We start from the raw sequence: 13,147 nt of genomic DNA on the forward strand, positions 1-13,147 counted from the left end.
GTGAATTGAATTCTATGATCAGTTCTACTCTTGATGGGTATTTTAGAGGTTTCCCAGTTTTTCATTTCATTTCACTTGCAAATGTTTTCTCTTGTATTTCACAGAAGCCCTTGAGTAGAATTGTTGGATTAAAAGGTATGTGTATATTCAGCTTTGGCAGGTATTTCCAGACATCTCCAAAGAGGTTGCACACTTTCCACTCATCCCAGCAGTGGATGAGAGTTTAATATTTATTTATTTTATTTATGTATTTTCTTTATTTTTTTTGGCTGTGTTGTGTCTTAGTTGCATCACAAGGGACCTCTGTTGAGGCATGCGGGATCTTTCGTTACAGTGCGTAGTCTGCTCCAGTTTCTCTCTAGTTGTGGATCTCAGGCTTCTCTCTAGTGGTCGCGTACGGGTTTTCTCTCTCTAGTTGCGGCGTGCAGGGATCCGGAGTGTGTGGGCTCTGTAGTTGTGGCACGTGGGCTCTCTTGTTGAGGCACACGAGATTATTAGTTGTGGCGTGAAGGCTTAGTTGTAAACCAACTATAGTTCAATTTTTAAAAATGGAAAATTTTTTAAAAATAAAGTATACATTCTAATGGTAAAAAGAAAATAAGAATTTGTGTTTATGTGTTCCCTTTCATGCAGAAGTGGGATGCTTACAGAGGCACTAAGCTCCTCATATTTGGAATCTGTACCCTAAAAAGGCTGTTCTGGGACGCAGATTCACAGACCACCGTAAGTGAGAGGGCTCATCTAGTAGTGCTGAGTCAGCCAACATTGAACACAATCCATGAGCACTGTCCCCTCTTCCTCCCAGAGACCATGGCAGACACCAGGAGCAGATCCCTGTCCTCTCTCCCTGGAGCCCAGATAGAACTGAAGGTTCACTAACAAAACCAGACGTGGCACATGACATAGAAGCTATTTGACACTCACGTGTCCCACCCATGTCCCACCCTTCCCACTCAGGTCCATAGATGAACAGGAGGAGGCCCACGCATGACAGCCCAGTTCATGGATACCAGACACAGGGCTGCATGTGGATGCTACTTCTCCTCACTCTCTCCTCATTTGTAAACATCTACCAATAAATAATATAAATAATCCCACACCTATAAAATTGTCAGTGGGAAATGATGGACACTTTAAAAGTTGCTGGTCATCTAATCCTAGACAAAGTCAGACTCCCGTATGAGGGAGAATTGATCCCACCAGTGCCTCCCACTGCAGTGGGCTTCGTCCTCCCTGCTCTGTATTTTTACTGATTTTATGGTTGCCTGCTCCCTTCCAGGGAACCCACGTAGTCAACCTAGTAAGTAACCTTTCCAAAAGGTTTCCCACGTTCATATAAATCTATACAAAAATATTAAAATGGAAAGATGCTTATCATAAAATATTAAGTCGTCATTAGACATAATTAAGTACGCACATAACATGGGTGGATGTCCCAAAATAAAAAATACAAGTAAAACGTGCAGTTCTGGTAGGATGACAAAGTGCTCTGAACTAAATGACATCCTAAATCAACTCTCAGTACATACACGAGCATAAATATTTATAAATATTTCCACCATCATTTATCAATGACATTTCATAAAAATTACTCATTTTACTGAAAAGTTCTAGAACTCTACAACTTCTGCATATATCGAATGATAGTGTTCCTTCAAGTATTCGTCAAGTACCGGCTGTTTCATCCAGGCTGGTGTCCAATCATGTGTCCCTTTCCAGAAGAAAAGGTAAAGTAGGGAAGCTGTAGTTTCATACAGAGATTCTTTTAGACTCAGGACACAGCAGAGCCTGCTTCACCATCTTCATAGACATACTTTCCCGAGCCCAGCAGGTGGTCCCGAATTGTCTCCTTTGCCAGTCTTTCCCCCAGCGTTTCCAAGGCATCCAGCAGGGTGTTGACTGAAGCCGCCCGTCCCTTGTTGCTGACCCAGGTCTCTAGCATTTCATACAAGGCATCCCGAGGGACCCGGACCCCTTCTCTGGCCAGAAGGATCTCATTTCGCGTGAGGCCCAACTGCCTCATGAGTGAGTCCCAGGAGTTAGGGGACACGGCGGTTGCAAAGTAATCGAAGAATAGTCTCAGACCTAGGTTGAGGGAAAGTCACAGAGACAGAGTTGGGACAGGCTTTAGAAAGGGCAGAGGACCCTCAGTCAGGCCTAGACCCCAGGGTGGGACCTGAGGAGCGCCCTCTGCTGGTGAACCTGCTGCTCTGCGTCCCTGACATGCTTCCCATCAGCAGAGAATCAGGCCACACTGCATGGGCCTCACCTGTGCCCAAGGCACTGCAGGGAGTCCAGGTCTCCAGAGAGTCCTGCCCTAAGGGGGGATGAGGGCCCACCAGGGAGGGGAGATGGACGTCATGGAGGGAGAAGGCAGTCTGTGGTAGGAGACAGAGGGCGGGACACAGTGGTGCAACAGACCTCAGAGGAGGACACCTGCCGTTCTCACGAGAGTGAGGTCCCCTGGCTGCCACCTCTGCAGTGGGGACAGAGCAAGGGCCTGGAGGGAGGAAGGTCTCTGGCCTCACACCCAGCTCGGCCTCGCTGACTGACACTGTGGCAGAGCTAGATGGGGACAGACTCGGAGCAAGAATTTAACCCATAAAATGGAGCAAGCACCACCCACCTCACGGGACTGTACTGGGGATTCAATGAGACGTGTGAAATGCAGTGCACACCACCGTGCATAGGTACATAAGGTGGGCCCCGATACAAATTTATATTTTCTAACGGCTACACTGAAAAACGTAAAAAGTAACAAGTAATAGCTAATTTTCATAAAATAGGGTACTAACTCAATATATTCTAAAAATTTTCATTTCAGCATGTAATCAGTATACAACAAACTGTTAATGAGACATATTACAGTCCTTTTTCCTACCAGTTCTTTGCAATACAGTATCGAGTTACACTACAGCTCATCAGATTTGGCCACAGGTCAGATGCTCCACAGCCTCCTGCGGCCCCTGGGTGCCCTGCTGGACGGCACAGCCCCTTAGATGCCTCAGGGTGGGCCAACCTGGCCCTGAGCAACAGGGGAGGAGGGAGGATGGGGGGCAGGGAAGGACAGGGAGGTGTTATGGGACACTGTTAGGGGACAGAGGGGTGCAGGGTGGGGAGAAGAAGAGGGGGCAGAGAGGGAATTAGAGTCCCGAAGGTCCAATGACAAGCCATCCCTGCTCTGAGTTGCCCTAACAGCTATGGGGACGGCAGTTAGGGCACTGTCCCTCCTCCCTCCACTCCTGCCCCAGTGCCCGGGGAAAGCACTCACTTTCAGTGGGGTCTGCACCGTTTGCTGGAACCAGCAGCCTTCTTCTCGTGTGAGATGCTTCATCTTCTGTTGGTTCCTGTAAAACACAGTGGAGAACAGCCTTGGTCTTAATCAGGGGTCCTGGGTTCCAGAACTGAGCCCGGCAACCAGCCCGCTGCGTGACATGGGCAGCCACCTTCCCTCCCGGGTCTCTGTGGAGATGGAGAGGAACCTCTCGCCCTGAGCAGTTCACAGGCTCATGTACTCATGGAGGGACATGTTCCCTGCAGTAATGCTCACTTCTTAAGTATCTGCTCCAGTTTTGACAACTGTATACAGCTGAGTAGCCATCACCCAATCAAGACACAGAACATTCCCAGCACCCACACAGTCCCTTCTGCCCTTCTAGTCCTTTCCCACCCACCTCGTCAGGAGACAAGCACTCCATCCCAGCCTTCTTGTGACTCAAATGAAGAGTATTTACAAGGGCATTTTGGAAAATCTAAAGTAAGTGTCTATTCCATGTACATGAAGGTGCTTTGATCAGCAATAATGTACCATATCAATAGCCTAAATAAGGGAATGAAAGCATCTGATAGCCTCCATGGAGACTGGAAAGGCATTTGGTAGAAGTAAACATGAACTCTGACTTTGTAAAAATACCTAAAAATAGGAGGCTGCATCCACAATGATAAAATTTTCTATATGAACACAAGAGTCAGCATCATTCCTAATGGTGAAATGTTGGAGGCATTCCCAGTGGAATCAAATCAAGAGCAAAATATCTGCCTTCTCTAAGCATCTTTGAACATAAGTTCTGGACTATGCAGCAAGCAAGATGTGAAGAAAAAATGAGGCAAAACTAGGGGAAGGGGGCAGAAAAAATAATTATGATTTTAATATGGCTGAATATTTTAAAAACCTAAGGTTTAAGCTACAGTAGTTAAAAATGAGTGCATGTCTTGATGAATGTTAAAAACATAGCAGAAACAACATATTAGAAAATGAGATTATAAGAGGATCCAACCATTAAGAGTAATAAAGAAACAGCTTTGACAAGAAATAGTCATAACTTATCTGAAGAACTCAAATCTTATTGAGTCATAATAAAAACCCTTGACTTGAAATGCTATCTCCTTTTTTCATTCATATATTTTTTCATTGAGTTATAGTTGATTTACAATATTATATTAGTATCAGGTGTACAATGCAGATTCAGAATTTTTAGAGATTATACTCCATTTAAAGTGATTATAAAATATTGGCTATATTCCCTGTGCTGTACAATCTATTTTTGTAGATATTTGTTTTGTATATAGTAATTTGTACCTCTTAATCCCCTACCCCTATTTTGGCCTCCCACCTTCCCTTTCCCCCGGTAACCACTAATTTGTTCTCTATATCTGTGACTCTGCTTCTTTCTTGTTATATTCATTTGTTTTTTTATTTCTTAAATGCCACATTAGGTGATAACATACAGTATTTGTCTTTCTCTGTCTGACTTATTTCATTAAGCATAATACCCTCCAGGTCCATCCATGTCGCTGCAAATGGCAAAATTTCATTCTTTTTTACGGCTGAGTAGTATTCCATTGTGTGTATGTGTGTGTGTGTGTGTGTGTGTGTGTATACATGTATATCTCACATCTTCGTATCCATTAATCTGGGTTTTTTTCTTTCTTTTTTGTATTTATTGTGGTAAGAACACTTAACATGAGATCTACCCTCTTAACAGATTTTTAAGAGTACAATACATTTATTATTATCTATAGGCACATTGTGGTAATGCAGATCTCTAGAATTCATCCATCTTGCACAACTGAAATTTTATACAAGTCGATTAGCAACTACCCATTTGCCCCTCTCCCTAGCCCCTGGCAAGCATCATTCTATTTCTTGCTTCTGTGAGTATGACTATTTTGGATATCTCATATAAGTGAAATCATGCAGTATTTGTCCTTTTGTGACTGGCCTATTTCACTTAGCATAATGTCCTCAAGGCACATCCATGTTGTAGCATATTGCGGGATTTCCTTATTTTTTAAGGTTGAACAATATTCCATTGTATGTATATACCACATTTTCTTTTTTTTTAAATACATCTTTATTGGAATATAATTGCTTCACAATACTGTGTTAGGTTCTGTTGTACAACAAAGTGAATCAGCCATATGCATACATATATCCCCATATCCCCTCCCTCTTGAGCCTCCCTCCCACCATCCCTATCCAACCCCTCTAAGTCATTGCAAAGCACCTAGCTGATGTCCCTGTGCTATGCTGCTGCTTCCCACTCGGTATCTATTTTACTTTTGATAGTGTATATATGTTGATGCTACTTTCGCTTCGCCCCAGCTTCCCCCTCCCCGCGGTGTCCTCAAGTCCCTCCTCTATGTCTGCGTCTTTATTCCTGCCCTGTCACTATGTTCATCAGTACCATTTTGTTTTTTTTAGATTCCATATATATACGTTAGCATACGGTATTTGTTTTTCTCTTTCTGACTTACTTCACTCTGTATGACAGACTCTAGATCCATCCACCTCACTACAAATAACTCAATTTCATTTCCTTTTATGGCTGAGTAATATTCCATTGTATATATGTACCACATCTTCTTTATCCATTCATCTGTCGATGGACATTTAGGTTGCTTCCATGTCCTGGCTATTGTAAATAGTGCTGCAATGAACATTGTGGTACATGATTCTTTTTGAATTATGGTTTTCTCAGGGTATGTGCCCAGCAGTGAGATTGCTGGGTCATGTAGTAGTTCTGTTTTTAGTTTTTTAAGGAACCTCCGTACTGTTCTCCATAGTGAGAACTGAGGGTTGTCTTTTCGTCTTGTTTATGGTTTCCTTTGCTGTGCAAGAGTTTAAGTTTAATTAGGTCCCATTCGTTTATTTTTGTTTTTGTTTTCATTACTCTAGAGGGTGGGTCAAAAATGATTTTGCTGTGGTTTATGTCAAAGAGTGTTTTCCCTATGTTTTCCTCTAAGAGTTTTATAGTGTCTCGTCTTACATTGAGGTCTTTAATTCATTTGGAGTTTGTTTTGTGTATGGTGTTAGGTAGTGTTCTAATTTCAGTCTTTTACAGGTAGCTGTCCAGTTTTCCCAGAACCACTTATTGAAGAGGCTGTCTTTTCTCCATTGTATGTTCTTGCCTCCTTTGTTGTAAATTAGGTGACTATATGTGTGTGGGTTTATCTCTGAGCTTTCTAGCCTGTACCATTGATCTATATTTCTCTTTTTGTTTTTGTGCCAGTACCATACTGTCTTGATTACTGTAGCTTTGTAGTGTAGTTGGAAGTCAGGGAGCCTGATTCCTCCAGCTTCATTTTTCTTTCTCAAGATTGCTTTAGCTATTTGGGGTCTTTTATGTTTTCATATGAATTGTAAAATTATTTGTTCCAATTATGTGAAAAATGCCATTGGTAATTTGATAGGGATTGCATTGAATCTGTAGATTGCTTTGGGTAGTATAGTCATTTTCACAATATCGATTCTTCCAATCCAAGAATGTGGTATATTTCTCCATCTGTTTATGTCATCTTTGATTTCTTTCATCAGTGTTTTATAGTTTTCTGAGTACAAGTCTTTCACCTCCTTAGGTAGGTTTATTCCTAGGTTTTTTATTCTTTTTGTTATGATGGTAAATGGGATTGTTTCCTTAATTTCTCTTTCTGATTTTTCATTGTTAGTGTATAGGAATGCCAGAGATTTCTGTGCATTAATTTTGTATCTTGCAACAATACCAAATTCATTGATTAGCTCTAGTAGTTTTCTGGTGGCATCTTTAGGATTTTCTATATATAGTATCATCATCTGCAAACAGTAACAGTTTTATTTCTTCTTTGCCAATTCGGCTTCCTTTTATTTCTTTTTCTTCTCTGATTGCTGTGGCTGTGACTTCCAAAACTATGTTGAATAAGAATGGTGAGAGTGGGCAACCTTGTCTTGTTCCTGATCTTAGTGGAAATGCTTTCAGTTTTTCACCATTGAGTATGATGTTTGCTGTGGGTTTGTCATATATGGTCTTTATTGTGTTGAGGTAGGTTCCCTCTATGCCCATTTTCTGGAGAGTTTTTTTCATAAATTGGTGTTGAATTTTGTCAAAAGCTTTTTCTGCATCTATTGAGATGATCATATGGTTTTTATTCTTCAATTTGTTAATATGGCGTATCACATTGATTGCGTATATTGAAGAATCCTTGCATTCCTGGGATAAATCCCAGTTGTCATGGTGTATGATCCTTTCAATGTGTTGTTGGATTCTCTTTGCTGTGGTTTATGTTATTTTTGCATCTATGTTCATCAGTGATATTGGTCTATAATTTTCTATGTTTGTGATATCTTTTTCTGGTTTTGGTATCAGGGTGATGGTGGCTTCGTAGAATGAATTTGAGAGTGTTCCTCCCTCTGCAGTTTTTTGGATTTGAGAAGGATAGGTGTTAGCTCTTCTCTAAATGTTTGATAGAATTCACCTGTGAAGCCCTCTGGTCCTGGACATTTATTTGTTGGAAGATTTTTAATTATGGTTTCAATTTCATTACTTGTGATAAGTCTGTTTATATTTTCTAATTCCTCCCAGTTCAGTCTTGGAAAAATGTACCTTTCCAAGAATGTGTCCATTTCTTCGTGGTTGTCCATTTTATTGGCATATAGTTGTTTGTAGTAGTCTCTTATAATCTTTTATATTTTTGTGGTGTCAGTTGTGATTTCTCCTTTTTCATTTCTAATTTTATTGATTTGCATACTCTTCCTTCTTCCTTGATGAGTCTGGCTAAGGATTTATCAATTTTGTTTATCTTCTCAAAGAACTCACTTTTAGTTTTATTGATCTTTGCTATTGTTTTCTTCATTTCTAGTTCATTTATTTCTGCTCTGATCTTTATGATTTCTTTCCTTCTAGTGACTCTGGGGTTTCTTTGTTCTTCTTTGCCTAGTTGCTTTAGGTGTAGGGTTAGATTGTTTATTTGAGATTTTTCTTCTTTCTTGAGGTGAGATTGAATTGCTATAAACTTCCCACTTAGATCTGCTTTTCCTGCATCCCATATGTTTTGGCTTATCATGTTTTCATTGTCATTTGTTTCTATGTATTTTTTAAAATTTCTTCTTTGATTTCTTCAGTGATCTCTTGGTTATTTAGTAGTGCACTGTTTAACCTCCATGTATTTGTGTTTTTTACAGTTTTTTTTTCATGTAATTGATTTCCAATCTCATAGCGTTGTGGTCAGAAAAGATGCTTGATATGATTTCAATTTTCTTAAATTTACTGAGGCTTGATTTGTGACCCAAGATGTGATCTATCCTGGAGAGAATGTTCCATGTGCAATTGAGAAGAAAGTGTATTCTGCCACTTTTGGGTGGAATGTTCTATAAATATCAATTAAATCTATCTGGTCTATTGTGTCATTTAAAGCTGTGTTTCCTTATTTGTTTTCTGTTTGGATGATCTGTCCATTGGTATAAGTGGGGTGTTAAAGTCCCTTAGTATTATTGTGTTACTTTCTATTTCCCCTTTCATGGTTGTTAGCATTTGCCTTATGTATTGAGGTGCTCCTATGTTGGGTGCATAAACTTTTATAATTGGTATATCTTCTTGGATTGATCCCTTGAACATTATGTAATGTCCTTATCTCCTGTAACAGTGTTTAGTTTAAGGTCTATTTTATCTGATACGAATATTGCTACTCCAGCTTTCTTTTGATTTCCATTTGTATGGAATATCTTTTTCCATGCCTTTATTTTCAGTCTGTATGTGTCCCTAAGTCTGAAGTGGGTCTCTTGTAGATAGCATATATATAGGCCTTGTTTTTGTATCCATTCAGCCAGTCTGTGTCTTTTGGTTGGGGCATTTAATGCATTTACATTCAAGGTTATTAGTGATATGTATGTTCCTATTACCATTTTCTTAATTGTTTTGGGTTTGTTTTTGTGGGTCTTTTTCTTCTCTTGTGTTTCCTGCCTAGAAAAGTTTCTTTAGTATTTGTTGTAAAGCTGGTTTGGTGGTGCTGAATTCTCTTAGCTTTTGCTTGTTTGAAAATGTTTTGATTTCTCTGTTGAATCTGAATGAAATCCTTGCTGGGTAATCTTGGTTGTAGGTTTTTCTCTTTCAACACTTTAAGTATATCCTGCCACTCCCTTCTGGCCTGTAGAGTTTCTGATGAAAAATCAGCTGATAACCTTATGGGGATTCCCTTTTATGTTATTTTTTGTTTTCCCCTTGCTGCTTTTAATATTTTTTCTTTGAATTTAATTTTTGTTAGTTTGATTAATATGTGTCTTGGTGTGTTTTTCCTAGGGTTTATCCTATATGGGACTCTGTGTTTCCTGGACTTGCGTGACTCTTTCCTTTCCCATGTTAGGGAAGTTTTCCACTATAAACTCTTCAAATATTTTCTCAGACCCTTTCTTTTTCTCTTCTTCTTCTGGGACCGCTCTAATTCGAATGTTGGTGCATTTAGTGTTGTCCCAGAGGTCTCTGAGATTGTCTTCAATTCTTTTTTCTTTATTCTGCTTCTCAGAGTTATTTCCACCATATTGTCTTCCAGCTCACTTATTTGTTCTTCTGCCTCAGTTATTCTGTTATTGATTCCTTCTAGTGTATTTTTCATTTCAGTTATTGTGTTATTCATCTCTTGTTTGTTTATTCTTTAGTTATTCTAGATCTTTGCTAAACATATCTTGTATTTTCACAATCCGTGCCTCCATTCTATTTCTGAGATTCTGGATCATGTTTACTAACATTACTCTGAATTCTTTTTCAGGTAGATTGTCTATTTCCTCTTCATTTATTTGGTCTTATAGGTTTTTACCTTGCTCCTTCATCTGTGACCTATTTTTTTGCCATCTTATTATTATTTTTTTGATTGGTGGGATTGTCTAACTACTTGTTTGACCTGAGGCTTCCACCACTGGAGTTTGTAGGCTGTTGGGTACAGCTGGGTCTTGGTGCCGAGATGAGGACCGACCTCCATGAGACCTCACTCTGATGAATATTCCCTGGCGTCTGAGGTTCTCTGTTAGTCCAGTGTTTTAGACTCAGAGTTCCCACCACGGGAGCTTTGGCCTGACCCCTGGCTCGTGAACCAAGATCCCACAAGATGCAGAGGGTTTCAAGAAAAAAAAAAAAAAAGAACAATAATAAACAGTAAAAAATAAAATTAAACTCAGAAACTAACAAATATGTTAGAAAGTATATAAAAATAAAAATATAGATGAAACAACAACTGGAAGGTAAAACAGGACCACAATATTAAAAAAGAGGAAAAGAAAAAATAAAAGGTGGAAAAGGCCTTGGCTGTGGACATCAGGGTTTAAGCAGTGGCGGGGTTTGGGCACTGGGTGGGGCCTATGGTTAGGGCTCACAGGGCTGGAAAACACCCTGAAGTGTGTGAAGGGTAGGGCTTAGGCTCAAGCCTGAAAAGGGGCCCAGGTCTCTGGTCTCAGAGGGTGGGGGCCCAACCTAGAAGACCAGCAGGCTTCCCAGACCTGAGTAGGTGGGGCAAACATTCTCTGCTCCTCTCCAGCTCCTCTGGTCCTGGAGGGCTCCTCCTGCCTGCCTCTCCTGTTCTCCCCCCTGGCCTCCTTGCTATGCTCCCAGGACCAATGCAGCCTGGAGGGGGCCTCTGAGGGGATAGGACCTGGCCCAAGAGCCAGGCAGACTTCCCCAGCCGATTGGGCAGGGGAAACTCTCAGTGTGCTACCCCCTGATCCAAGTCCCTGAGGGTCCCTCCAAGTATGGGGAACCCCTCCTTCTCAGTCATCCCTCAGGGGTGCTGGTCCTGTCCAGCCTTCACTTCTCCTCCCCACTCAGGCCCCGCATGTCCTACTGGTTTGCTTGGGGGTTCCTCCTTTCTCCGTGGGCATCAAGGTCCCCCACTAGAGTCCAGCAGGCACCCTAGTTGTGGGGAGACATGAATTCTATATCTTCCCAAGCCGCCATCTTGACTCTGCCTCTCCATTCATCTGTTGATGCACACTTAGGTTGTTTCCATATCTTGGCTATTGTAAATAATGCTGCTGTGAACATTAGAATTAGTGTTTTCACTTTTAATAAAATATTTACCCAGTAGTGAAATTGCTGGATCACATGGTAGTTCTATTTTCACTTTTTCGAGGAACCTCCATACTGTTTTCCACAGTGGCTGCACCAATTTACATTCCCACCAACACTGTATGAGACTTCTTTTTTCTCTACTTCCTTGCCAAAACTTGTTATTTATGGTCTTTTTGATGCTAGCCATTCTGAAAGGTGTGAAGTGATATCTCATTGTGGTTTTGATTTGCATTTCTCTGATGATTAGTGATGTCGAGCATCTTTTCAGGTACCTGTTGGCCATCTGCATTTCCTCTTTGGAAAAATGTCTATTTGGGTTTTCTGCCTGTTTTTTAATTGAGTTGTCTGGTTGTTGTTGTTTTTGATATTGAGTTGCATGAGCTATTTATATATGTTGGATATTAACCCCTTATTGGTCATATCATTTGCAAATATTTTCTTCTATTCAGTAGGGTGTCTTTTTGTTTTGTCAATGGTTTCCTTTGCTGTGCAAAAGCTTTTAAGTTTAATTAGGTCTATCTGTTCATTTTTGCTTTTGTTTCCTTTGCCTTAGGCAACAGATCCAAAAAAATATTGTCATGATTTATGTCAGAGAGTGTTCTGCCTATGTTTTCTTCTAGGTGTTTTATGGTTTCTGGTCATACATTTAGGTTGTTAATCCATTTTGAGTTTATTTTTGTATATGGTGTGTGAAAATGTTCTAATTTCATTCTTTTAGATGTAGCTGTCCAGTTTTTCCAGCGTCAGTTACTGAAGAGAATGTCTTTTCTACATTGTATATTCTTGCCTCCTTTGTCATAGACTACTTGACCCTAAGTGCATGGGTTTCTTTCTGGGCTTTTTTTTTTTTTTTTTTTTGCGGTACGCAGGCCTCTCACTGTTGTGGCCTCTCCCATTGTGGAGCACAGGCTCTGGACACGCAGGCTCAGAGGCCATGGCTCACGGGCCCAGCCACTCCGCAGCATGTGGTATCTTCCCAGACCGGGGCACGAACCCGTGTCCCCTGCATCGGCAGGCGGACTCTCAACCACTGCGCCACCAGGGAAGCCCTCTATTCTATTTTTGTAGCTTTGTAGTATAGTATGTCTGTGTGACTGTTTTTGTAGCTTTGTAGTATAGTATGAAATCAAGGAATATAATACCTTAACTTTGTTCTTTCTCAAGACTGTCTTGGCTATTCCAAGTCTTTTGTGTTTCCACACAAATTTTAAGATTATTTGTTCTATTTCAATGAAAAATGCCATTGGTATTTTGATAGGGATTACATTGAATCTGTAGATTGCCTTGGATAGCGTGGTCATTTTAACAATATTAATTCTTCCAATTCATGAACACAGTGTATCTTTCCATTTGTTTGTGTCATCTTCAGTTTCTCTCATCAGTGTCTTATAGTTTTCCTAGTACAGGTCTTTAACCTCCTTAGGTAGGTTTATTCCTAGATATTTTATTCTTTTTGATGCAATGGTAAATGGAATTGTTTCCTTAATTTCTCTTTTTTGATAGTTTGTTGTTAGTGTATAGAAATGCAACAGATTTCAGTATATTAATTTTGTGTCCTGCAACTTTACCAAATTCATTGACTAGCTCTAGCAGTTTTCTAGGGGTGTCTTTAGGATTTTCTATGTATATTATTATGTTATTTGCAAACAGTAACAGTTTTACTTCTTCCCTTTCAATTTGGATGCCTTTTATATGTATTTCTTCTTGTCTGTTTGCTGTGGCTAGGACTTCCAACACTATGTTAAATAAAAATGGTGACAGTGGGCATCCTTGTCTTGTTCCTGATCTTAGAGGAAATGCTTTCAGCTTTTCACCATTGGGTATGTTGTTAGCTGTGG

At 40.3% G+C, this 13,147-nt stretch overlaps 1 protein-coding gene across 3 annotated transcripts in view; it reads right to left on the minus strand.

The window, feature by feature from the left end:
- Nucleotides 1–294: 294 nt before the first annotated feature.
- Nucleotides 295–13,147, minus strand: part of LOC309824402 (tumor necrosis factor receptor superfamily member 10A-like) — a 47,921-nt gene continuing 35,068 nt past the window's right edge. For 2 of the 3 annotated variants that reach the window (XM_082657284.1, XM_082657283.1), the window contains 2 exons: nucleotides 3,272–3,347; nucleotides 295–2,085 (listed from right to left, as the gene is read on the minus strand). In XM_082657284.1, the coding sequence (XP_082513410.1) occupies nucleotides 1,772–2,085; nucleotides 3,272–3,347 (390 nt within the window). In that variant the 3' untranslated portion in view covers nucleotides 295–1,771. Of the gene's footprint in view, nucleotides 2,086–2,993; nucleotides 3,088–3,271; nucleotides 3,348–13,147 lie in introns of those variants that run through there. The other variant, XM_082657285.1, reaches the window with a different exon arrangement.

This window comes from Grampus griseus (assembly GCF_964374135.1).
Source record: "Grampus griseus genome assembly, chromosome: 6".
NCBI lineage: Eukaryota > Metazoa > Chordata > Mammalia > Artiodactyla > Delphinidae > Grampus > Grampus griseus.